This window comes from Varanus komodoensis, unplaced genomic scaffold (assembly GCF_004798865.1).
Source record: "Varanus komodoensis strain SLA01 unplaced genomic scaffold, ASM479886v1 scaffold12, whole genome shotgun sequence".
Taxonomy (NCBI): domain Eukaryota; kingdom Metazoa; phylum Chordata; class Lepidosauria; order Squamata; family Varanidae; genus Varanus; species Varanus komodoensis.
The window spans coordinates 5,804,972-5,832,202 of NW_025335349.1; the positions used below are offsets into that span (position 1 = coordinate 5,804,972).

The following is a 27,231-nucleotide window of genomic DNA, read 5'->3' on the forward strand; positions in this document are numbered from 1 at the left end:
CAAAAGCAGCTGTGTCAAAGATGACATTCAGTGTATTGAATAAATTGCTAAAATATGGGTGCAGACTATAAACAAATGAAAAAAATTATACTCTTATTTGTCTATGGTCGTATTGATTCCCAAAATAGGCCAGCGGGTGTTCCATCTCCCTCCCAATTTACCTGGAGAGTAATGCATTGATTTCTCCCCTCAGCCCAAGAACACTTCTGCCTCTGACAATGGATTTTATAAAGTTCCTCCCTCTACCTATTGTGCATAATCTGTACCACCAGTGCCCTTCCTGGGAACAGGACAGCTTCCGTAAACAAACAGTTCTGTTCTCAAAGTAAAGACAGCACTTATCTACAGGATGACAAGGGAAAGCAGTTCTAAGGCTGTGATCTCTGATCTGTTCCTAATAAGCTGAAGGTCAAAAGGCTTTGGCATGGCCTTGAGAAACTATCCTGGCTTTTGGACACTGAGAAAGTTCATTATGCTACTTGTTGAACCTTAATACTCTCCTTGCCATTTTTCTAGTAGAACCTTTGTAGCCTTTGGAAAGGTCTGAGGCCTTCAAAAACATTCAATACATCATAAGTGTGTGTATGTGTTTATTTGCAACAGGTCACTCGCAATTGATAGTAGTCCTGTCCCATACTTGACCTGAGACATTTCTTTCAACTTTAAAAAAGAGCACTTCACCGCTTTTTCCCGAAATGGCAAGATAAAGGTGAAATTTAGAAAACTTATCACCAACTTGTCAGTTGTTTCTGCAGTGATCGCTTCTGCCACAGATTTCTTGTCTGCATGACAACAGAAATGTATCCATGAATGCACATTCAAGATCTTATTTTTAAAAAGGTATATAGCAATGCTCTTGCTCCAGATCAGCAAGCTCCAACCTTTGGGAGGCCATGGGCATATTTGGCACCCCCAGAAATTGACTGCTGTAGGGTGGTGGAGACCAATCATGAAAAGGTTAGAAGTGTCCCCTTTTCTGTGTGCACCACATCTCTCTCTCTCTCTCTCTCTCTCCTGTTCCCCTCCCTCCCTTTCTGGATCCCCCCCCCCCACACACACACACACATCTCTCTTTCTCTACCTCTAATTCATCTTTGATTCATTCCCTTCCTGCACTTTCTGGAGAGATCTCCATTTACTTGTATAAGGAGGGGAAAAGTCCCATGCTGATAATCAGCTGGAGAAGGAGCAAATCCCAAGTCCATGTGAAGGACCCTGTTGCCCCAGGTTTCCTCACTGGTAGTGGGACTTCACCCCCCTCTCCACCCTATTTTTGGCACAGCGGCTTTTTTGGTTGCTATGGAAGCTAATGGGACAATCTCTGTGCACATTCACAAGGACCCAGTCTCATCATACCAGAAACTGGCTGAAGGGAGAGAGGCTCACTCCCTGCCATGGATCCTGTTGTGGCCCTCTAGCAAAGGTGGCATATGCACTTCCCTGATCATTAATCTAACAAGAGGGGACACATGCAATGTAAATGCACATCTATTTGGATCTAACTTGGGGGGTTATGATTATGAAATTGCCCAGGGCTTGTAAAGATTTTAATCCAGCACTGACCGAGGTGGTTGGGGAGGTTACATTTCCCCGCCATGCTATTTTCTTAATGAAAATCATTCACAGACTCTGTGGTTCTTAGCAAAATCAATTAAAAAGAAAAATAACTCCAGATGCAAAAAGTGCAGGTGGCCCCTTATGTAGATGCTTGTAAGAAATTTACGTTTATCGGATTATTCAATATGTTTTTACAAAATCTATGTTAAAGCAAAAGGTGCACTCAAAGCATTCAAGCCAACAGAATAGTTGTTATCATGCCAGGATAACTTCCAAATGTTGCCCCACTGAAGATCTTATCAGTATACACTGGACAACTGAATGAAAACCATTTCTTTTTGGAATCTGTTTGAGTGTTACCTTCTCTTGTTGTCATTTGAAAAAACAGAGCCACATGCCACTGCCTGTATCACTGGAGGTTACTGCAGTTTCAAGGTGGGGCACTATAGCTCAGGAGCCCTCAATATGGTACCCATAGTACATGGTACCTGAAAAGGTTTTTTAAAAATATGCATGGGTTGGTATGAAATGCATATGTTTTTCTAGCAATTATGCATAGGCTCCAACCAAAGAGGGCTGAATATCCAAATATCCATTTGGAGTTGGCATCTATATGCCACTCATTCATATATCAAAACAGTTTAAAGTCCTTAATTCATTTCATTATAAGAGCAAGTGTTATTCTTCCAGTATTGTATTGCCAGTCTTTCAGCTATCAAAAGGCCCCAGAGAATCCACTTCCTCTTACATTTGTTAATTTCCATGAAGCATAGAGCTAATTTAAAGAGTGCAGATATCAATGAATATTAAAGACAGTTCCAGTACAAATTTTATCTGTGCAATAACCTCTCCACAAAAGAAGCAATTACTAGACATTGCGCAAACATGTTTGAAAGCAGCATTAGCTTCATTGCGTCACCAACAATTGACTGAATTAAACAATCCCTTGTTAAGGGATGTTTCAGTGTCCAATAGCTGTGAAAAAAAAAAGGTTTTGCTAAATGAGATGTAGCCTGTGTTCCATGGATGTGGCAGGTAGATACCCAAGTGGTGGTAGTGCCCAAGACTGTTCTCAAATTCCCAGATGTGCTTAAAGGTCCAAAAGATTGGGGACTCCTGGCTTTAGATCATGGAAAAGTTCCCCTGGTGCCCCTTCTCTGATCAAGCTGGTACCCTCTGCTTGCCAAAAACAAAAAACACCTGTTTTGGAGCAAGGTTGGGGGGTGTCACTTCAAGATCTGATGTTGCATCTTTTTTGGCCGTAAGGGCGAAGCTAGATGTGACAACAATCACACTGCTGTTGCTAGAAGTTTATTGTGGCTTCTTAGGCAGTAATGCCTGCACAAATGTTAGAGTAATTTAACCAAGTAATCAATTACTTTCTTGCAGGTTCACATATATTGCTGCACAAGCTTCTAGTGGCTGCTTTGAACTAAATGTAGCATTTGTTAGTAAAAGAACAAAGAAACAACAGTAATGAAACCTTGCATATTTAGTCAGGAGAATCCAGAGTGATGAGAGTTTCCAAACACAACAATTCATATGCACCCACACCCCCAATCTGTCACTGTTCACTTCCATCAGTTTATTTTTTTTCCTGTAGCAGTATTTATTCATTTATTCTGACCTACTATGAAGGTTTATCCAATTGCCAGTGTCCCATCAAAATCCTTCTGTGGGGCAGAGACTGGAAGAGAAACATTCACTGCTCATCCTACACTTATGGATTAAATCAGACTTCCTCAACCAGATTTGGGACTGCTGGCTGAAAATGATGGGACTTGTAGTTCATTACATCTGGAAGCCATCAAATTAGGAAAGACTGATTTAAATGATCTGAATATAGGGAGCATGGCCTTGTGTCTTATGTGTCTTACGTTCCAGCAAAATCTCTAAGCCCTACCAAGAACAAGTTTTTGTGGACTGTCATAGTAGACCTGTCCACATAGTAAGTTCACAAATGTGTCTTCCTGAAGACACTCCCAAACCTTGAATCTGAATATTTTCCAAAACAATCTTTAGTCTTATTTTCAGTGCACTGGGGCAAATGTGCAGGAGGTACTCCTAGTTGTAAATAGAATTTTATTGTTGTGTTGCCTGAGAGATATTTGAATGACTGCTTTGAAATTGTTCATATTGTTACCCGTAAATTGATTGATTGATTGATTGATTGTTATAAAAGTTGCTCAATCTAAGCCTTGCACCTATCCCTTTTAGCTACATATTCTTTTTCCATTGCAGAGGTATAAATAATTGAACCAAGCCTTCATTATGCAAAGACTGCATCCTGTTTGCCTTAAGGTTATTGAAGGTTCTTAACGATATGAAAAGCTCTATTTTTAAAAGCTGTATTAGCACCCTATTTGTGTTGGGACTGGCTCTAATAATCTAGGAGAACTATAAACAAATGCCTAATATTAAAGGAAGTTGTCCTATATGAACTCAGACCACTGGTCCATTTAGCTCTGTATATTCTACACAAACTAGCAGTAGATCTCCAGAGAATCAGACTGATGAATTTTCCCAGCGATACTTGGAAAATGAACTGGGGACCTTTTGCATCCAAAGCAAGTTCTGTCACAGAACGACGGCCCTTCCTTCTCTGGTGGCACGGAGAACTAATGTCACTAACCATTCAGTCTTATGTATGTACATTTATTCAGAAGACCCATTGAGTTAAATCTGCATACATATTTATAGCATCACTTTGCACCCTGACAGTTACTTAGCTGTGATTGGATTTGCATATTAACCACTTCATTCCAACATTGCAGGGTAGGAAAGTAATCCATAGGTTTACTGACCATGCATCTCTCAGCAGTTTTGGTTTAGCATGGCAGGGATGCCAGCATCAGAGCTTTCTGTGCCCAAGCACCATGCAAGTCACATACAAACTGCTAATATGCACAGAGCCTTCATTTTGCACTTTCCAATGACTTCTAAGCAGTCTTCATCAAGAAAGACCAGGTGTCTACATATTACAGCAGCCTGGATTGCACAGTCTGCAGGAAGAACATAAACATGAACTGGCCATGGAGCTGTTGATCTTGTCTCTGTGGAAGCAAAACAATAGCAAAAATAGCTATGTTGACAGTAAGAAAAAACGCAAGCTCCACATTAGTGAAATGCTTTTATTAGATCAGCCATAAGATCACAAAAATTCTCCCAAACTCTTCAACAGGAGAGATGTTAATGAAAAGCAAGAAAGAGGGTATAAGGGCTGTGGCGGAAACATGAAGTCTCTGATGTGGAAATAAAATACATTATTCTTTCTGTCTTCCATGCATTGCACATGCCTATTTATAATTTATATTCATTTATACTATGCTAAAGTGCAAGATCAGTGGCTCACCCACCCTGCCAATTTTTATAGTAATCTATAGTACTGTTTTTAATATCCTTGTCATTAGGGAAAAATTAACAGCAGCAGCAGGCTTTCCCCAATCTTTGGCAAATTCACAATTTTTAATTTCCAGGAAGTCTTTTTGGTGTTTCTATTTTAGGTCTTTGGCAGTTTAAGATGATGATTAGAGATCAAGAAAGATGATGAAACAGAAACACCAAAAGTGGACAGACTGAATAAAAGGCAAAATACCTTACACTGAAATGTTCCTATTGTAAGGTGAAAAGTTAATCTGTTTGAGAGCCACCTGATAAATTTTTATTACAGGGCATTATTGTTATTATTACATTCTTGCAAGGAACTCAAGGAAGGTTACAAGGTTCACTTCCATTCCATTTTATCCTCACAAGAACCCTATGAGGTAGGTTAGGGTGAGAGTCTGTGACATCCCAAAATCACCCAGTGAACTCCATGGCTGAGTGGGCATGTAGTGCAGATCTCCAGCCCAACACTCTAAACCACTACACCAATCAATATATAAATCAATCACTAAATCAATCATCAATCACTATATAAATCAATATATAAATCAAATACATGTGCGCATGCACACACCCCTACAGGAAAGGGGGTGTACAGATCTTTAACTCAACAGGCTTTTATTAAGATATGTTTGTTTATAATACAAATAGGGCAATCCTCATGCTTTTGTTTGACGATCATAGACAAGGAGCCATTTCCCTTCAGTCCTAGACAAGGCTACTCAAAAGTAAGTTGCACTGAGTTTAGTTCAGACTTATTCCCCCCCCCCCCCAGTCTCTTTGTTCAGATGAAGCACACAACTGTGGCTTAAGAAACCAGGAAATCTTCCAAAGAAATCCAAATGCATAGGGGGATGAAGGAAGGGATCAGGAGAAATATGCAGACATAACTCATTCCCACTCCAACAAGCCATGATTTAGTGGACTGAGACCATTATGCCTGAAGGCCTGAGAACTGTCATTGTAATATCCAAGGAATGCCCCCATGCTTAGCCCACATACCTTACCTAAGTCCAATGAGTTGCTGCCACTGTCATCTCTACACAGGCCTTGTCCTATCATGAGTGTTGGGATCCACATTGTGATGTCACTTGGAATTCATACCTAAGTTTTGTTTGATACTCCCTTTGCACTATAGAGTTTACTTCTGAAATCAAAGATGATAGAAAAAATGCAAAAAGCAGACATTCAGACTGTGCTCAAACCCACAACATGAGTCGCATCCTTTCCAGTGATACATGCCCATGTTAAATCTGCACCACATTAATTTAGCACATGTCTGGGGGAAAATATCTGCCCCTTCAATACAAAATAGAAGCTCTTGCAAAGCTGATGTGAAGATGCTGCTTGATTGGTCAGGCGTTATTATTTATTTATTTATTTAGAAAATTTCTATGCCGCCCCATTCGCCGAAGCCTCGGGGCGGCTCACAAACATAAATAACTTCGATTAAAATAATATAAATTAACAGTATAAAGTAAGGCGCCCTAGCCAAAGAATAAAATAAATAAATACTGTTAACAGTTAAATGACATTTGAATATAAAGGTCTTCGCCTGGTGCCGAAAAACGACGGCGGCGCCAGGCGGACCTCTCTGGGGAGCACATTCTATAGATTGGGCGCCACCGCAGAGAAAGCCCTCCTCCGAGTACTCACCCTCCTAATTTCCTTCACAGAGGGTTCCCGGAGAAGGGCCTCTCCCGCTGAGCTACTGCAAGAACTAACATATGCTGATTCTTTTAGTGTTACTGTGATAAATCATTTGCAGGTCCCCCCACCACCCAGGTTCAGCTGCTTCAAATCTCATAGAGTTAAAATTCTAGCCCAGATGCTTACTTGCTTGGCAAAAATAATATTTAAATAGGATTAATTTTGATTTAAAGATCAGAAAGAGAAAATCTCAGAGTTCTGTTGGGTTGTTTTTATTTATTATTCTGGCAAGTGTATGCATGGGAGGAATGTTTATTCACATTTGCTAAAATGCCAAATCCTCGAGCATTTTAGATACTTGAGAACAAAAATATTATAATAGGTAATCTGATTGTCTGGCTTGATCTGCAGATCCTAATCCAAACTGTACAAACTCCATGAGTGCTTGAATAGCATAAATATTTACATTCATTTTCTCATATGTGTTCTTTTAAAAACATAAAGCAAAAGAAAGATGTTAATCAAATGAGCCTCCTGGGATGTCAAAATGCTTTGCTATGAACTTTTGAGAGAAAGTGTTCTTCGCTGTTGTGGCCTGAGGAATGAATATATTTGCCCCCTCCTCAAATTCTTTCTGCACTTGGGCTCATCTTTCAATGCAAGGGCCATAATCAAGGGCTGAAGCCCTATAAACACTTACCTGGGAGTAAGACCCACTGACCCTTTATAGGATTGTATGGTTCAGCATATTTAAGCTTCCTGATATCATTGGGCAAAATCACACTATCTCTCTGTTGAAGGTTGAAGCCTGAGCAGTGCATTTAAAGAATGTGGAATGAACGGTATTCTTTTCAGAATGCTGACAAACACTGCTGAATTCTTGTAGGGAGAACAAAGAGTTTGTGGCCTTTCCGGCTGAAGGAGGAAGAGTCCCATTCTGAGACATGATTTCTGCCCTGCCCTTTCCAAAAACAGATGGAAGGAACAAAGACAACCTTAGCATTAAGCAGAGTGAGATGGCTGCTTTGTTCAGCAGATTTTTGGTCCTAAGTAAAGGAAGGAAACTTGTTAGTTGTGTAATTATTGTTAACGGGTTAAATCTAGACTTAGTCAGACCTTGTCGTTCTACCTTTATTCCCAGTAATAAAGAGAAGTGTTTGTGAGATTAGCTGGGTTGGCCTTGGATAGCATGCATCTTGGTGGGTATTGGTTTGTGAGATGACGGCATTTGTTGCTCTGCAGAAAACCATCTTGGGCTGTCCTAGGAAAGAAGCAGTTTCTCCCACCCATCTTTCCTTCATATTAACACATAGCATCCAAGTGGGATTTGACGTGGACATCCAAAGTGGCATTGCTTTTTCTGTACATGTAGAGTTGGTGCCATTTTTTGGCAGGGATTTTCCTATGCCTTTATTTACACAACAGCCTAACAGTAGTGGGAGCTGTTTCCACTACCCTGCACTGCTCAAGTAAGCCCATCACACTCCTAAGGGTAGGGTCTCTATTCTGTAAGCAAAGTGCTGTGCAATTACTCAGAAAATTAGTAACTAGTATCAGGAGTCACAAATGAAAGTAAGGAAATAGCAATCCACTTGGTAATAAACAAATCATTTTTTATTTTTTCCTTATACTGGCAAGGATTCATCAGAGGAGAATAATGTGGTAATTGGTGTACATTATGTGATAAGTGCATTGCTACATGAATAGTTTTGTACTGTAGTGCCCTGACATATTCTAAGTAATCATGATTTTTAATTACACAAAGTAGCATTGCAGTTAATATGACATTTGTGCCATATATTTCAACCAGACTTAAGAATCATATATGAGCATACTGTGTCATGCTACCTCTAAAATACTGTATGCTGCAGAATAAAGTGTAGCTGCAAGCACATCATGGGTGGTCGAACCATTATGTTGTGATCGGTTTTGAAGCCAGCATCTCCGTACATGATTTTTACTATACAAATGCTCAGAGGTAACATTTTAATGCACCAGGTTTCATTGCAATCTAAAATGTGTGCCCCAAATGGAGTCAGATGATTGTTCCAAGTGCAGACATAGCACAACAGGGAAGCACAAAGCCAGCAGATGAATGATCTTTTAAAAAACAAAAATAATAATAAATAGTAAACATTCATGAAAGGAAGAGACTGAATGAGCACTCTAGCTTGCAGGGACTTTGTAGCAGGGGGATGCTGAGGCACTGAGGACATAAGGAATTGCATTTTTACATAAAAGGTAAATAAACAATTCACCGCATGGAAGAAGAAAATTTTAATGCCAGTGATGCCACAGGCAATAGCTTGAGATACAGAGATGGGTACTTCTATAAGTTCATGCCATAGTGAAATAAACCTGGTGTGACCCAGATGTTCTGGACTCCAGTTCCCAACATACTACATCATTGCCCCTGCTGGCTGAGGCTAATTGGAGCTGAAGTCCAAAATACCTGGAAGGCACCAATGCTTTAGGGCATGTGCTTTTCTGATCAGCTTCTCTTAACTTGATAAAATAATGACTTCTTGGCTTAGATAGCATTTCATGTTTAATTTTAATTTCTCTAAATGAAAAATCACTTCTGAATGCAAAAATTATGTATGTTTTAAATTAAATATGCCCAAGTTCAATATCTCATTTCTATTCTAGTGTCTAGTTAAACATAAACAGCAAAATTCTGGCTTTGGGTGCTTTGCAGATTTTCATTCTTCCATTCTTTCAGAGGTATTATCTTGGTTAATGATTTTATTTTTATTGTCATCTTCTCAATATGCCAAATGACACCCTGTCAAATTGCTGATGAATTGACCTGAACCAGGAATAAGATGAGCAACTTGTGGTGCGGGTTGGGTATATAGGATTTGTTCAGATATGAAATACTGTATAGCCAGTGCTGACTAAGTGTAATATGCCCATAAGAGAAGGGTAAGCTCTAAGTAAGATGTGGTACGTGCACAACAATGGGACATAATTCTGCATTTATTGTGCTGCAAATTGATTGTGTGGAAAGGCAACCCTGAGGCTCACTTGGTAATGAGGATAATTTTCAAATATAAATGTATGTGGTATATTACTGAACATAAGGAGATATGCACAGTTGGCACTGTCAAAGACTGAGATTCTTTTCAGAACCTTGGTTCACTGTTTTGTCATATGTAAACTACATGGCTATGGCTTTGTCTAATCTTATTGGTCTCCTGTGAACCTGAGCCACTGCAGCCCCATGTTTGTAAGGGAGGCCATGCATGTCTCAGGTGTAAAAATAATGCGGTGTGAGTAGGTATCTGTCAAGGCATCCTCATGTGGGCATAAGTTTGCATCCATTTTTAGCCTAGGCTGAAGAGAACATTGAAAGATCCGCCCTTGCTCATTCTGGCTGAGAATTGCAGTCCACAGTTTGAAAACTAGGCAACCTGGCCAAATAAATTTAGCTGAAGCATCTGCATTTTTTTAAACCTGGGCAGAAGTCCAGCATCTAATATTAGCAGACGACACTTTATACTTCAATATAGCCTTAGGAGAATAGAGGAAATAATCCCTGGGAAAGGAACCACGAGCGAATTCTGTTTGTTTGTTTGTTTGTTTGTTTGTTAACATTATTGGATGGTCTCCAGCACTTGTGCACACACTAGCAGGTCTCACCACTAGCACTATGGGAAGCCACTAGCAGATCCTGAAGCTAATAAGATTGAAAAGAAATTGTCACTTCTGAATCAGGGCAGTTCAGCAGAGTGTACAAGAGACCTGGCCCATTTCAGAAATTCTGCTAATTTCTGCAGTTACTTTCAGATCTGCTAGCTTCCTGTTGCACTAATAGTGTTTTCCACTTTCATAACTGAAACAGAGGCACACTATGGAAGTATTGCTTTCTGCCCTTTATCCATTTTTAAAGGACATTGTTTGTACAGCTTTATCAAGAAATTATGCCAGACTGACATCACTCTTTATGTGCTTCATGCCACTTTATGTGTTCCAGTACTTAAAATGCATCCTGGGCCCCAAGCAAGTAAAACTGCTCGGAAACAAAGGTGCACCATGTGATTGCACTTGGTCCACAGATTACAGTTTGTCACACCTGTACTGAAGCAAATGAAATGCAACAAAGGTTGTACCATTCTTTGTGTTGCTGTGAAATAAGACTGAAATGATATGTCAGGCTGGCAGGTCGATCCCCATAAGCCTGTGGTAGGCATTCCTTTGGGGCAGCAGTTCTGCCTTTCTTGTAGTGGCTGATGGCTCCAGCTGTGAGCGTGGAGGAAGAGGGGCTGCTATTGAGGTTTCAGGTCAGAGTTACAAGCCTGAGCCACTGACTACAGCATAGGAACCCCAGGGAAATTCAGAGAGCAAAAGAACACACAGGAAGATGAAGGAAGGAAAGGGAGGCAAACAAATCTGCTGGAATTCTGGTAAACAGTCAGATATCTTGAAAGCTCACAACCAGCTGGAGGTGTCAGATAAATTTCCTCAAACCAGACAGAATACAAGAACTGGTTATAACAATTAACAAAGCATTTATTTTGGCATTGTAATAATTAAATGCTGACAGAGAACTTGCTTGACTAAGGAGACTCTGTGTGTGTGTGTGAGAGAGAGAGAGAGAGCGAGATAGATAGATAGAGAGAGAGAGAGAGAGAGAGAGAGAGAGAGAGAGAGAGATCTTTAAAAAGTTAACTGCTTTATAATTCATTGTTTTTCTCAAGGAACAATGGAGTTATACTTCTGAGCTGCTATTGAGAATTCTATTTGAAAATGCCACCTTTCTCACAGAATAGATTTCCCAGGACTTCTTTGAGCAAATATAGCATGTATTTATTGAGTGTAAACTCCAGAAGTATCATAAAGTCACTGTATTATCTTGACTCAAAGAAAGCAGAGGTGAACAGTATATAGACTGATCTTTAATCATCTATCTGGCCTTTCTGAAATTTGGCAGCCCAGATTATTGAAAAAGTATCAAAATCTTTGTTTAATTAAAATAGAAATGGGTCCAACTTCATGTTGAGCAAATAGAAAAAGCATAGATGTAAGCATAGATATGAATATAAATTAAGTAGCTGTATTAGTTAATCAAGGTAAATTAATCCCATTTTTGTTTCTTTTCTTCTCCTTCTCTTGATTTACACACAAAATAGATTATACAATATTTGCTTATTTCTGATTGTAGGCACTTTTTGGAAGACATGAAATTTAGCAAATACTTTTTATTCAAGATTTGCTGAATGCATACATAAAAATACATGAATGTCTTTTGTGAAGATTTAAATTGTGGGACAAATGCCATTGGTTGAATTATTACACAGTCTTAATTATTCTCATAATTTTGTCAGTATGCTGGTCTAACTTTCTACACATATTCTCATGACTACTCCTTAAATAAAGAAAAAAGAAAGCCAGACCTGCCAAGAAACAAACATGGAGTTTCTTCTTCAAAAACATATTTGTGAGAACCCACCCACCATTCATCTGCCCAGTCCTTTCCATGGGCATTCTATCCCTGTACACATTAAATGACTCCCAGAATAGATAAGGCACATCAGTTTCCCTTAAGTACCCATCTTCTTTAATATTTAATCATCTCTGATAAATGTATTTCATTTGGGCATCTCACAGTAAGATTCAGGGGAACAAACGAAATAAATGTGTGGAGTTAAATCAGCAGCAGGTACAGTCAGTGATCATCATCATCATGAAAGTTTAAAGCCACTGGTTTCGTGTGCATGTGTGTGCCCTTTTGGGCTGCAGCTGGACAGGCTCCTTAGGAGACCATGAAAAGCATTGGCTCGGAGGCTCTGGCCACGTTTGTTCATGAACCAGCTTTGGAAATATTTGTAGTGCCAAGCGCTTGAGTTCACAGGGAGCGAGACGGGCGATGTGCACTTTGAAGCACAAACGGCCAGTGTGGGGAAGCCTTTGCCTACAGCGATCATTCGGAGACAAAGTGGGACAGCCGCAGCTGAGGAGGCGATGGCAAGGGGGTTTACTGGGGGTGGAATCTGAAGAGGGAACTCTGATCCCCTCCCCGCCTGTTTCCTCTTAAGCGCTTGCGGTGGGGGTGTGGGCTGAAATTGACAGCACTCGCTCCTGCTGGCGGGAGCCTTCCTGCCAGCAATGCGCGGAGAGCTTAGGCAACACAGGAATCGTTGCATATGAAGCCTGGTTATGGAAAGGTGCGGGGAAGCTAGTGTGAAGGCATGCGAAGAAAGAAATAACAGCTCGTGTTCAAAGATGCAAAACATGAAAACGTGAACACTCAGCATTGCGTGCAACCAAGCCGAGAGGTTCTCCTTTTAGGGGGGACCCCCAGACCCCTTTCATTCACGGGAGAAACACGAGATTACTCCCTGCTCCCTCACACACCCCTCGACTCCCGCCCCCCTTGCTCTTTTTCTCCGCACAAGGAAAACGTGGGCTGGTACCATTGTGCTGATCTGCCGGAGAAATTTGAGAAGGAGCTTTCGTACTTGTTCAAAAGCTAATCAAATCAGGGGCGTTTATTTTATTTTATTGTTTTACAAAAGAGTTGGTGGTGAAAAAGCGTATGATCCTTTCGCGTTTGTGGAGCCCCCCTCCCCCCCACACACACACCCCTCTACGAAAAGGAAGGGGACGGACGGAGGGCGAGCTGGACGTAGCGCTGTCTGGAGGGCGAACTGGTGTCTCTTTTGCTCCCCTGCTGAAACCCGCCCTTCTGCTAGAGCTCAGAAAAAAGGGAAGAGTTGGAGGGGGAATCATCCGCCGATGCCTGTTTCCAGGGTGAAATCCGCAAGGCTGAACCTTAAAATCAACAAGGCGAACGAAACATCTACAACAACCGCCACCACAAGAAAAACCTAGCGATCAGGAAAGGAGATCTAGAATCGGCCAATGTAACCAGTCAATTAGAGATGTTAGAGCCTCGAGCGTTTAAATCACACTCGCAGACACGAAGGGAAGAGAGAGAGGTAACAGCCTCGCACGAACGTAGAGTCGGACCCAGGCAGAGCTGGAAGGCAAGGGGGGAGCCACAAGGGTCTTTTGTTTTATTCCCCCCACGGTTAGTTTTCGCAGGGCTCTGAGCAGTTGGGCAGCGGCGGGCAGCGGAGGACGCTTCCGCTCCTAGCGCGGGGAGAGGCGAGGCGAGGAGCGCTGCGCGAGCGAGCTGGCCGCGGTTTCAGCACCAGGAGCTCTGGACAGCTCACTGCGCGTACCAGAGCTGCCTGCTTGCCTGCTGTCCCCCTCCCGCGCCGCCCCCCCACCCCGCATTACTGTACAGCTGGAGATGCATCTAAATTAAGCCCTATTCAACAACAAGTAGATCTCTTCTGTCCGGGAACCACACTAGGCTCTGCTCTCAATTAAACTGCATTTTCTCTTCGCGGAATTGACCGCCTGCCGTAATTATCCCGATTTTCTCTCTCTCTTTCTCTCCCTCCCTCCCCTCCCTCCCTCTCCCTTTCTCTCTCCCTCCCTCTCTCTTCTTGCAGGAACGACTCTTTGGGAACCTGGTCCACCCAGGGATGTAAAACTGTGCTTACCGATGCATCCCATACGAAATGCTTATGTGATCGCCTCTCTACCTTCGCCATTTTGGCTCAGCAACCTAGAGAAATAGTAAGTAACAAAGGGGGCGGGGGGGAGAGAGTAAAAATCCTGAGTTTAATGCAAACGCTTGGAGAATTTTTTTTATGGGTCCAGCATTAACTCCAGGAATGTTTCAGTTGTGTGCATTGAGGAACTGTTGTTGCAGGTTGAGAAAAAGCTGGTTCTTCTAAGATCTATTAGGGCTCTTAGTTTATGGAAATGAATTGCAATTTTGCCTTGCAACTAAATGCTAGTCAGTTTTATATGTCTAGCAGCCTCTAGGTTTATAGAGAAAACTTAACAACTGTAATGTAATGTATTACACTTGGTGTGTATGAGTGTGTGTGTGTGTGTGTGAAAGGAATGGGCAAGGCTGTGTGTGTGTTTATTGTTGCTAGTGGAATGAAGAACCTAGCTACTCTTTTTTAACAGATTGCAGTTCTGCATTGGGCATTTTAAGCAAAGGGAATCTATGCTGTCTTTTGACATTTTGTAAGAAAGAGAATCTAGTATGCATTGGATGAACAATGCAGAACTCAAAAGCATTACTGCCAGTTAAACAGGTTTTTTAAACAACCTGCCTATTAAATAGGTTTTAAAAGCACCTGTGAAGATCTAAAGGAAATAGATTTCAAGTCTATGGTCAGACATCATCTTAGCAGTAAATTAGAAGTGCTTGGCTGAAATAAACTTAGAATCTAGAGGAAGATATACATTTTTGTCTTGCCTGGATGACAAGTCATCTCTTGATAAAATGTAATTCACACTGGAGCCTTGAGGCTTTTCAGAAGCACACTGCTAAATCAAGCAGCACATCACTGCAAACTTCCAGGTCTAATTGTTTGGTTAGCATAAGAAATCTCAAAAAATACAGATCTGTAAAGACAGAGATGGGCTGTTGGAGGGAGTTCTGGGGTCACCAAAGAAGGCTTTTTCACCTCAAGGTCATTTATTCTTCATATCCTATAAATATTAGAGATTAGAAGTATTATTGTTTTAGAGATCCACATCATTCAAATGGATGCATGCTTTTGTTTTGCCTTAACTTGGTGTTTCTTTTATCTGTGCAGAGGCACAAGGGAAATGAATGCTGGCTTTAGGACAAGTTATTGTCAATTCAGAAAGTTTGTTCTTGTGTTTTCAAAAACAATTTTGATGGTGTTTTGTTTGTCAGAGTAAATTTTGTTTGGCACATGACTTTCAAAATACAGCAAGTGAAAACTTATGTATGCACACACATAATGTTAGATTGTTTTTTAATGGCAATAAATATGATAGACTCCCATTAAGCTGTTCGCTTTATTCTTCATTTCTCCCACTTAGTAGGATAAAATAGGCCAGTGGAGATACTATCCCAGGCCTATGGGGATGCTGTCTTGGTATTCTGTGAGTAACAAGGCCTCAGAGACATTAGGAGCTCACACTGAAGCTAAGTGCAGGGAGGGGGTAGTAGTTCTCGCCATCATCACTGGGGGCTTCTCAAGTGTCAATTCACAAAGTTAGATTGGAATCTCCTTTTCTTTTTCTTTTCTTTTACTTTGTAAAAGAAAACTTTGTGCTTTCCTTACTGGAATGTGCTTTCTTCTGATAGATATTTGTTCTAACCCCGCAGGTCATGGAATCATCTGGTGCTCCCTCAGTAACTCTTATAGTAGGCAGTGGCCTTTCATGCTTGGCTTTGATCACCCTAGCAGTTGTCTATGCAGCACTATGGAGGTATGTAATTGGCATGTGCTTCTGTGGAAATGTATAACAATTTGGAAATACGAGAGAAGCATTTTTATTCTAAAGCTCAGAAAATCTAGCAGTCCTCTTAAAGAAGTTGATAGTCAGGCAAATAATTGTACGAATAATTCTATGTAGGAGGACAACTTTTTTATTTGCGCTTGGCCTACTAGTGGCCAAGTACCCTTTTTCAAATGCCGCTCTCGCTTATCATTTTACAGGGTTTTAGTAACATCTTTCCTGGGGTTCCTTCACACATTTGATTTAGTCTCACCACAATTCTCCCCAAGTGTTCCCAGAGATACCTTTGGGCACAAATATTGGGCACAAATTTCCCCATGGAGATTTTCACAAATCAGTTGCATTTATGGAGATGGAGATTTTGGTTACTGCAAGACATTCATTATGCAGATGTGGAATTTATCTTGGCCCAAGGGACAAATTCCTTTTTGAATAAGCCCTTGGAGACAACACTGCAGTGGTAGGTGGGAATGATGATCACTGAGGCATGGCCAAACATTTTCAAACTCAACATGCCGTATTTTTTGCTCTGTAAGACGCACCTGACCATAAGACACACCTAGTTTTTAGAGGAGGGATCCATGGAAAGCTTCCTGATAATCACAGGCACATTCCTCATCACTTCCCCATGGGCTTCATTAAAAGACGGGTTGCCATTTGAAAACACACATCGACCTGTGATTAACAGCTCTCACCTCCACCGGGGGTGGAGCAGGGTGCGCCGAGCACGTGCCGGCCAGGTATGGTGCAGCCAGGCCAGCAGCGCGCCGATGGTGGTCTTCCGGGCGGCGCAGTGGCGGCAGGTCTTCCTGGGCGGTGGAGGTGAGCAGTCCGTCTCTCCGTGCGGCTGGCAGGTTAGAGCCCGTAGCTCCTCCTCCTCCACTCCGCTCCCCCTGAGCAGCACAGCTCTCACCTGCACCGGAGGGGGTGGGGCGGAGCAGCGCGCACCGAGCACATGCCGGCCAGGTGGTGCCACGTGGTGCAGGCGGGCCGGCAGTGTCCTGGGCGTCGGGCACACACACATTCGCTCTGTAAGACGCACAGACATTTCCCCTTACTTTTGAGGGGGGGGAAGTGCATCTTATAGAGCGAAAAATATGGTATTTTTTAAAAGTTGTCATTTCCAACAACTCAGCCTCAGAAAAGGCATTTTACCTTTTAGAATGAGGGAGGGGTCCACAAAATCCAGAAAACTGTCATGTGATAGGTGGTTGGGGAAATGGGATGGACCCAGAGGCAGGGTGTCTGGCCATCTGAAATGCTCCAGGGAGCTGGATTCAACCCCCAGCCCTGAGATTCTGCACATCTGCATGATGGGAATGTATCCTTTGAGACCATCCTGTAAAAAGAAATTGACCATATAAGCTGGCCCATAGATCACCTTCACAAACACTGAAGAAATTCAAATTGAAGCAGGACTGGTGCAATTTAGAAGGAAAAGGTGAACTGATCACTGAGTGGAAAAAAGCTAGCAAATTAGTTTCATCTGACTCTTTCCCAGGAATTATGAATTATGTGGAAATTATTAAACATGCAGAAAAAAACTAACATTGTAATACCAGTCTATGTTTAATCAGTAATATTGGTCTGCTGATGAAACAAATAGATTAATACATCTACATTTGTAAGGAAATGTATAGGTAAAAACACACATAATTACATGTTTATCTAAATGTGCACTCACAACAGAATGGGAAAATACACCAGTATCTTCTTACCGTATTAGTTAACAGAATAATGGGCAAGTGCATAGTGGGGTTAATTCTATACCATTTCATGGGGTCTAAGGCTTGGTAAGTGACCATTCCTAAACAATACTGATTGCTTACCACTATATAGTAATGGCAGTAATGCACTAATGTGGACAATGAACACGAAGCAGAATATCTTTTTTTTTTTTTCCTGTCACTGGGTGGGAGGATTCCTATCAACAGTGAGTTTTCTTTAATGTAAGCAAGGACAAGTTCTATATTCTACGAGGCCAGTCTGCTTCCTGGAAAGTGTCCCAGAAGATGGAAAAACTGACTCGCTCCTGAACGGCCAACTCTAATAATGTTATGCCCCACCTAGCAGTAAAGGCTTCACAATTAACGGGTTCATGTAGTTAGGCATGCCCAGTGCATCCCATGTAAAGCCCAAAGAGCAGGGTAACATTAGAGGGTGGAATGTCTGTCTCTTACATTTATTCAAAAGATGTTTATGAGTAAAAATATGCTCAGACATTGACCACACTTTGATGAACATCCAGAAAAATAGACAGGAGGCAGATAAAATTCTTTTGAGGAACAAGATCCTTGCTTTGCACTGCACCTAGTTGCTAACCTCTCTAAATGTGACAAAGAGTAGAAGGGAACCCTTTCTGGAATCCATTGCTACCTATTCAGTTGGACTGGGAACAGAGAAACCAGGATAGTGACAGAGTGGAGAAAAAGCAATGGAACAGGGAAACAGCAGCTGATAGAGTGCCCAAAGTATCTTTTTGTGTGTGTGTGTGGGGGGGGGGATCCTTGGAGGGCATCTTGCCTAGAATCCCCCTCAAACATATCAATGGTCATGACTGTAACAAATTGATTTGGTTTCCCACACCTGTGAAATTGCTTCTGTGTCTTTAAAAAAAATGAACCTTTAATTAAGTTCTCAGCAAGTTAGTTTGTCAATGGTTTCTGTTAAGAGATGTGGACTTCAGAATATGGTTGAGTTAGCAACATGGTCATCAGTTCCCTTGTTCAACAATAAAGGTAGATCACATGTCGGCTTTGTGATTTGCTGAACTAATGTGCCCAAACACTTCACTTACAAGAGAGTTTTATATCACAAAACTGTGGTTCTCCACAATTCAAGACTAATATGGAGCAAAGATGCTTCAGGAAAGATATGCCTAGCCAAATATGCCTAGACAGACAGATTCTACTTTAGGAGTCTTTTAATAATTTAGTGGACTACAAGAGGCCACTTGTTTAAAGGCCACTATTTATTTCTTGCCTAGAGAACAGTTCCATTCCAACAATTTCTGCTATGATATTAAATTATACACGAAAGCTTAGAAACTTTGGACCATTTGGGCGGCCAAGTGCCTTTGATCAATGTTCACATGTGCAACTGGGGCCGTCCTACCCCTACTTCCTACTGTAGCCCCTGGTGACCCCAAAGAGCCATTCCTGAGGGTCTATCAAAGCATTGTGAAGGGCAAGAGTCTCAGTGGGAAGATGGAATTGGCCAAGTCCAAGTTGAGCCATAATTGATTTGAAGATGGCAACTTTTGTGCAGGTTCTTGATCTTAAAGCCTAACCTTTCACCCAAGTGGGCAAACAGTAGTATTGGTGCTTCCATGCCAAATTCTACTTGAATGTCTGTATCTTCTTCTGTAGCCAAGATCCTATCAGTCTTTGCAGCTACTGGACAACATGAAACTTCAACCAAAAAGATCCTTCAAAGATTTGTCTCTAGTTTCAAATAGAAAACAAATTCACATTTACATTTTGTTAGAATATATCAGATACACAACACTTGAATTTATATATTTGTAAAATAAACAGTATCCCGATATACTTCTAAAATGAGATGACAATGATGTTTAGTAGATCGTATGTTCTGCTGTTAACTTTTCATTTGATTTTTGCAAAGTTCATTATTTTCAATAAAATGAATCATTTCTATTTTAGCTTCTATACACTGATTATTTTGTAAAACGAAGAATACTCTGACATCATGGTTAATTAGTGAATTGAACCAAGCCTAATAGTATTTGTGTTTAAGTTTGAAGAAACAATTTCATATAAACTTTATTATACCCATGTTAACCATTTTGACTACATTTTCAAATTTTCCTAGCGCAAAATGAGAAAAATCCTCCAAGGACTTCCCGTATGTTTGCTTCACTGCAGTAAGTGGAGTTGAGAGAGATCAAGTCCATTTATTGCACTATAGCTTGTGCAAAAGCAGTTCTAGTGAATTGCAGCCAGTCAGAAGTTGCTATATAACTCTATATGAACTGGATGGCGCAGGCTACTAATTTCAGTATGATATTATATCATAATTATTACAGGCTATAAACTTCAGGCATGTGGCTAGTTCCTTGGCACTGTTGGAACATTGTAGACTATGTTATTCTTCTTTGTGCAATTTTTATTCATAATTATTGACCTGTGCAGTGCAAATTTTAAAAGTCTTGATTTAAAAAGTTCACTTTAGACCTCTGATAGAAAGCCTTTGGGTTTTAAAAGAGCTCACAGTGCTGTCAGTATTAATGGTTACTTGCTTTTAGTAAGAATTTCTAATGATGGAATGCAATGCACTTAGAATACCTTTCGTTGTGTGTGTTTACTTGGACAGGTACATCAGATCTGAGAGGTCAATAATTCTAATTAATTTCTGCCTATCTATTATCTCATCAAATATCCTTATATTGGTTGGACAAACACAGACACATAATAAGGTATGACTTAAACTGCCTTTATATTTTAATTGCAATCTGTTTCTGTTTAGCCAAGTACTTTTCTTCTCTCTTTCTCTCATTCTTTTGGCAAAAAAGAAAGACAAAAAAGAGAAAAATTAAGAGAGAAGGAAGGAAAAACCTCTTTTTCAAAAATTGACAGTTTTTCTGGTAAAATATTAAAAGGCCAAAGAAGTGATTCAACATGTTTCCTAGGATTTTTTTTTAACCCCGTCTCCCATTTGGTATCATTCCCTCTGGATAATTAGTGTTTTTCTGTAGCAAACTTGTGTAAATTTCAAAGCTGGAATAGTTCAAAGACATGATACATCAAAAGCACAGATTCTAGCTCGTTATGGTCGTTGTAATGGGATTGTGCTACAATGATTTTGTCTTTATTATTAGCATAGTGACATTCAATAAGCAAGTGTAAGATACATAGAAGTTAGAGCATTGTACTTGAACATTAAAATAGACCTTTCCACTAAGTGAATACTATAAAGACTAAACTGTGTGCAACTGGTCATGGTGAATGATGTCTGGTATCTTCTGTGCATCCATTATTCAGTTTCTATTCACGGTGTATGTCGTTTTCTGTCTATATGGTGTGTTCTCAAAATTGTAAAAACTGTATTGTTGTGTGAAATGGGACATGACTCAGTCTTGTTGATCTGGAGTAAATGGATCTAGACAGTAGGACTAACATAATGAACATAAACTCAGTGCATAGTAGTTACATTTCATTCAACAAGACTTGCTTTCATGTATTGCTTTTAGGTTGCCATATACTTTAGCTTGAATCCATTTATCTTAGCACTGGTTTATGGATCAGGGAGGGACTCGGTTCACTTGGAAGAGCTTTAAAGAAGCCATGAATCATGGTGGACATTTGTGAGCATTTCGGTGTGAGCACAAAGGCTTAAAGGGTTTAGGAAAAATCAGTACTTAAGACCGTAAATAAGTGTATGAGTCTTTTAATCTATGATTTTCCTGTTCTAAATGTGGGGGTTTTCTCACCTTGCTAATATTTCCAGTTGTTGGCGAATTAATTATTTGAGATCCACAATCAGGTTTGTGATCTGATCCCCAAAATTTGTTGCACCAGTATAGCCATAATTAGAAGGGCATCTCTAGCACTCTCTCATTCCAAGACTGCTAGTACAACCAAGCTGCAAAGCTCCTATATTGCAGTGTATGATCTGTGGCAAATGTTTAGGGTTGTGGTGTCAGTCCCTTTACACTGAAACAATTAGATCCATCCTTCAGCCTTAACTGTGCTTGTGTTAGGCTGATAAGTGTATACGTAGCACTATAGAAAGCACTGCGACTAATTTTAGTAATTGCCTTTTAACCTTTATTTTTACATAGTGCATTATACCTGTTGAGAATATACTCAGGGAAAGTGCTGCCCCAATCTATTAAAAATAATGGAAATTCTGCCATTGAATTCAATGAGGTGTCTTTATTGTTCTCAAAAAGAACAAAAAGGAGAATGGAATGCATTCATACATCTCTAATGCTCTGACTAGGCAGCCATTGTATCATCAAGTAGTGGCTCAGCCCTCATTCAAACGCACGGCACAACAGAGGTCTGCTTTCTGCATTGCACTTGTGCATTGAATGGTGCATGCAGGTGGCAATGCAATGCTGGAGTAAGAGACTTGAGCAGTTTCCCGGAAGCAACCTCTGTGCTCAGAGGTTAAAGAAAGTTGGAAATCCATTTAGTGGAAACTGATGTTGTGGTACAGGATGAGGTGTGTCCTCTTATATTCAACGAAGTAAATTATTCATGGAAGTTCTTAATCGTAATGCATCAATCTGCACTTAAATATCTCAGAACAAAGCCTTCCTCTCTTCACGCACCCAAAGAGGTGTGTGGGTGTCATTTTCTTTGGCATGGAGAGTGTGACTGGATATTGGATGGAGCCAACTGTGTGGGTCTTTCCCGTCTACATATTACCTTGGCAGCAGAAGACAGCTTGATGTGCATATAAACCACTGGGTGTGCTCATGAACAGGCTCTGTGCCCCAAATCTAGCCCTGCGATCAGCATCCCCTACATCATATCCTTGACTTGTGCAAGTAAATGCTAATTATTTCACTTTTGCAAAGGTACTTTGAGATTTAATGCCCTTTTGTTAGACAGTTCTGGCTGCAATGCTATCCCCACCAATCTGGGAATAAGACCTATTGAAGTCAGTGGGATTTGCTTCTAAATGGTACCTGTATAGGAATCCATTTATAGATTGGATCCAGTGCTGTTGTCCCTCTAATGGAGCAACACTGTCAGCAGAACTAGGAGGTGGTGGTTTCCTCAAAATCCAGCACACATGTGCTCCTCCTCAAATCTGCCCCAGTCGACTAGGAGACTCTCCAGAGTCTATTTTCAGGCAGCACAGAAGACTGCAAGAGGAGATAGGGAAGATAAATTTCCATCATCCTAGCAGATGTCTACAGTTGCAGTACTGGACTTAACCCTGTGTTTCAATATTTTCCCCCCTCAATCCATCCCCTTGTCCAAAGTTAGCCATGACATCAACATACATTTGTAACCAAAACTTGTTATAAGAAACAACTTGATCAAAAGGTATTTTTTCTTCTGCCCCTATTCTTTTTTTCTCTCTGTTTCCCTTACAAATTGCTGAGAAAGTACTTTGTATGGATGAAGGACAGAGTAAGATATTCTGTGCCAACATGTGTCTTCATTAATTACTAGCAAATTTTTATTTTAACAGTTCTGTTTACTGCCTAGCTAATATATTCTGAACCCGTTCTTGTGCCTTGTGCTTTGTACACCCTGATGTATCTCATGCCAGCCTGCCATATATGGTCACAGTTCAGCAAAGTTTTATATTTGTCTGTGTTGCTGCCATTCTTTTCTAATGAAAATTAGCTTGTCTTTAATGGTTTAGAATGTGGACTCAACACGAGATCTATGCTTGTATTTCCCTACCTGGCTTGTTTCTTTATGCATGTGATAATGTTTAGGTCTGGAACCAGCCTGGCTCTAAAGCTACCTGTAAATGAAATATGTGAAACCATTATAGAGAGAGAGAGTGGATTACAGAAAGCAAGGTCTTATACAGGAGAGCAATTGTTGGGGTTTTGTTTTCTCATCACATCTACTTTTTATGTACAATTTGGTGGAAAGACAAGATATAATATTAATAAATAAATAAGAAATAAATACTTTGTAACTTTGTGTAAGTATTTTGAAAGATATATGCAGCCCATTCTTCCAGTCCAAACTGTAGAGTTAGGATCAGGTTAAAATTATCTTCTGACACAGGACAGTTCGAGGAAATTACAGACCTGTCTAGCACAGAACCAATGCACTGCATTGTCTAGAGCATGGGTGGGCAACAGTTCACCCAGGGGCCACATGTGGCCCGCCAAGGGTATTTGTGCAGCACCCCAGTCAGCACCACTGCTGCCAGGTCTTTGTGCCACAGCACTTCTGGTAGGAGATAAGGTGTTCTGGGAGGGAATGCCTTGTTTCTCAGCAAAATCAGGCTCCCCACAGCCTGCTAAAAAGGAAACATTTATTCTCCCAAATTTCAGGACTTTTCCGTGCTTCTACACTTAATCAGTTTTCCCTTCTGACTTCACGTTTTTGGACTAAATCGTTGTCTGTGTGTGTTTTTGAGAGATGCAAAATCTACCATTCCAGGGTTTTTGTTCCACGTGTTGCCATAGATGCTTGTTAGAAAATCTGTCCTCCGGGATGCAATTCCTGCTGACTCAGCAATGATCTTGTGATTTGCTCCCTTTACAGCAAACCCATTGCAGCAAATATTCTTCCTGTTTCTATGTTCTGTCCCTAGAAGGTACACATACTCGCATGGAGAGATGTAGTGCTTGTGCTGAGCAATCATACATGGTGCCTGGTCTACAGCAAATCACATGAGTGAAGCTGTACTATTTCCAGTGATTACCACAGAAATTGTGCTAGGATATTACAGCCATTCATACCTTATATTTCACTGACTGCATTGCTGTATGCAGAGGTGTTCAGAACAGGCAATGCAGACTTTTACCGCTATGGGATGTATTTGCCCTGAGAAGATCACCAAGGCCCCGTTCTATGTCATTTTCAAACTTTCATGAAAGCAGACCTGCCATCCCAGAATAAGCATGTTCTCAGACATCAGGGACATTTGTCATTATGGTGAATATTTAAGACTCCTTGAAGCAACAAACTAATTCTTTGGATAACCACTTTTTATTATTAAACCACTGAATCAGGTTAGTTTTAAAAATGTTTTAAGAGCTGAATTTTAAGAGTAATTCATATATATGAGGAACTTGTAGATTAGGTGTTCTAACCAGCTAGCAGAAGGAGGCTGCAGTGGAGTTAGTTAACTTAGAATGTCCATGGGGAAATAGATTGGTGCCCATGCAATGGAATAGCTTAGGGTGATATTAAATGTTAGTCCTCATGTATTAGGCATTGCAACTGTTAGATTTATACCATTTCCCTGGGTGAATTAAAATGAGATGAAGTTTCAAGGACCTCAACTGACAGTACTTTTGTCAGATGAAATTACCTCTTGTCTTTTTCATTGGAAACAAAGTATTCCTGTGATTTGTACACCACAGGAAAAAGAAATCTACATTTGTTTGGATGAGGCCCCACAGAAGGACCTCAAATCCTTCCGAGCTGAGGAACCTGTTACAAATTGCAAATGCAAACCTGCTAGCAGAAAGACATTCTCTCCTTCCTTCTCTCTCCATCTCTGAATCAATAGTTCAGCTTGAGGCTTCAGAAATATAGGTCACATAGATTTTCAGCTCCTTTGAATGATGGGCAGTATAGGAGGACGGTTATGGATTTAGACTGGAAGAAATGTTGCCTACAGAAGGACTTACTTTCTTGATTGCATTTAGTCATGCAGATTGATCATTTTGCTGGAGGTCAAAGGGGAAAATGTGTCAGTTTTCATGTACATGAGCACAAATAATGGAGGAACCTTGTTGAAAGTTTAGTCAATGCAGTAAAGCTAGAGATGGGTGAATCATCAAAACAAGTCCACCAGGGTTCTCCAAATTCTACCTCAAAGCTCATTCTGACTCATGTTTTTATCAGACTGAGGGCTTTTTTCTGTATGAAAATTTGTGCTTGTTTCCCCAAAAGTATGCATCAATTGTATACATCTTTCAAATGACTGAAGTGTGTTTGTGGGAATTTTTCAAAGGCATGCATTGTTATGTGCATTTTTGAAATGTTGTGAAATGTCTTTTGGCACATGAATCACATTGCATGCTCGGACTTCACTAGGCAGGTTACATTCAGTTCCAGGAGATACGAACTGGGTACATGCTGGTCCAAACTAATTTGAAATTCATTTATTAATTATCTTTTAATTACAACTTTGATCTGTATAGCACTTACCCATCTATAATTAACCCAGTGCGGAGATTTTTGTTCTAAACATTTATGTTGAGATAGAGGTGACTGAGGGCATTAAAGGAATTTCGGCCATGTGACCAGGAACACAAAGACATGAGAAACTCACTGTTTCATCTGCTGTTCCAGGGAACTTGGACAGTAATACCAGCTACAGAGTTGTTACTATGATTATCCCAGATTTTTTCTTCCATGGAACACAAGTCTGATTATACAGTCCTCCTCCTCCACACACTTGCCCTGTGAAGTAGGCTAGGATGAGAGTCAATGATTGGCTTAGAGTCACCCAGTGAACTTAATGGCCAAGTGGGGACTAGAATTTGTATCACCTGAATCTCAGTTCAGCCCACTAACCACATCAGCCACGTGTGTTGCAGGAATCCAGAAGGTGCTGTCCAAGCCTATAATACACAGTTTATGGAGATGAAAACCTTGGCTGTAATGCTTGTAGCCTCTGGAAAATTTGCTGGACCCAGAAAGAAATTACCAAAAGGCTAGTGCTCATGCTAGACCTAAGCAGGCAAAGGAAGTGTAGGATCAGCAGGCATTCTGGTAAGAGACACAGTAGACAGAATGCCTTGCTTAATTTTACTCCAGCTTTAAGCATTATGAGCTTTCTCACTGACACAGTGAGTGGTACTGGCCAGAATAACATGGCTGATTTGGGTGCCTGTGTATGTGTAAGTATCTAGATATAGCAAAAGTAGTAAGTATAGTAAAATAGTAGTAAAAGTAGTAGTAATTATTCATACAAGTCCTTAATTTCATCTTCTTCATATTTCTGAAACGATCTGTCTCCTGCAGCTTCACTAGCAGGGGACATAAATAAAAGCACATGACCTACTGGAGGTAAACTGGACACTGTTTGCCTGTTGTTTTTTGCAAAGACACAAGACTGCCCCATTTAAAGGAAACGGCAAAAATGCATCAAGGCAGATAAAGGTAGCTAATAATGTCACAAGTTCCCGGTTTCTTAGTGTGCAAATGCTTCAGACTAGTGGTATGTCCTGGTGACTTAAAAGAGTTTGCATGACACTTCCTCCTTTAAGGCAGAAAGCAAGGTAGCTTGTCACAATACATGTACAACACTGTATCATCCATGCCTAATTATAGCTTTGCATTTGCTATGCTCTAGTTAAGACTATTAGGAAAGGGGCATCCATGGACCATGTGCCTCTGGATTGTCCAGCTGAACATTTTGGAATTTGGTAGTATAAGGAGATTATAAAGCAATGTCCCCAAATAGCTTTTTCTGGCAGACTTGGTGGTGGGACAGGGGAGGACTCATTAGTGGCCTTAGCTTGACCTGATTTATGTGTTTATTTTATTACATTTTATCCTGCCTTTTATTTTCTCTTGCAAGGAGCCCAAGGCAGCTTACACGATCCCCCTCCTCTGCTCCATTTGATCCTCACACCAGGCCTGAGAGGTGGCCAGGACTGAAAGTCAGTGACTTGATCCAAAGTCACCCAGTGGGCTTCAGGGTAGAGTGGGG

The 27,231-nt window shown here is 40.7% G+C and overlaps 1 protein-coding gene across 1 annotated transcript in view; it reads left to right on the forward strand.

Annotated features, from left to right (window-relative positions):
- ADGRB3 (adhesion G protein-coupled receptor B3) overlaps nt 1-27,231 on the forward strand; it is a 499,090-nt gene that overhangs the window by 355,609 nt on the left and 116,250 nt on the right. The window contains exons 16-18 of the mRNA XM_044421464.1: nt 14,055-14,181; nt 15,764-15,867; nt 20,230-20,332. Of these exons, the coding sequence (XP_044277399.1) occupies nt 14,055-14,181; nt 15,764-15,867; nt 20,230-20,332 (334 nt within the window). The remainder of the gene's footprint in view (nt 1-14,054; nt 14,182-15,763; nt 15,868-20,229; nt 20,333-27,231) is intronic.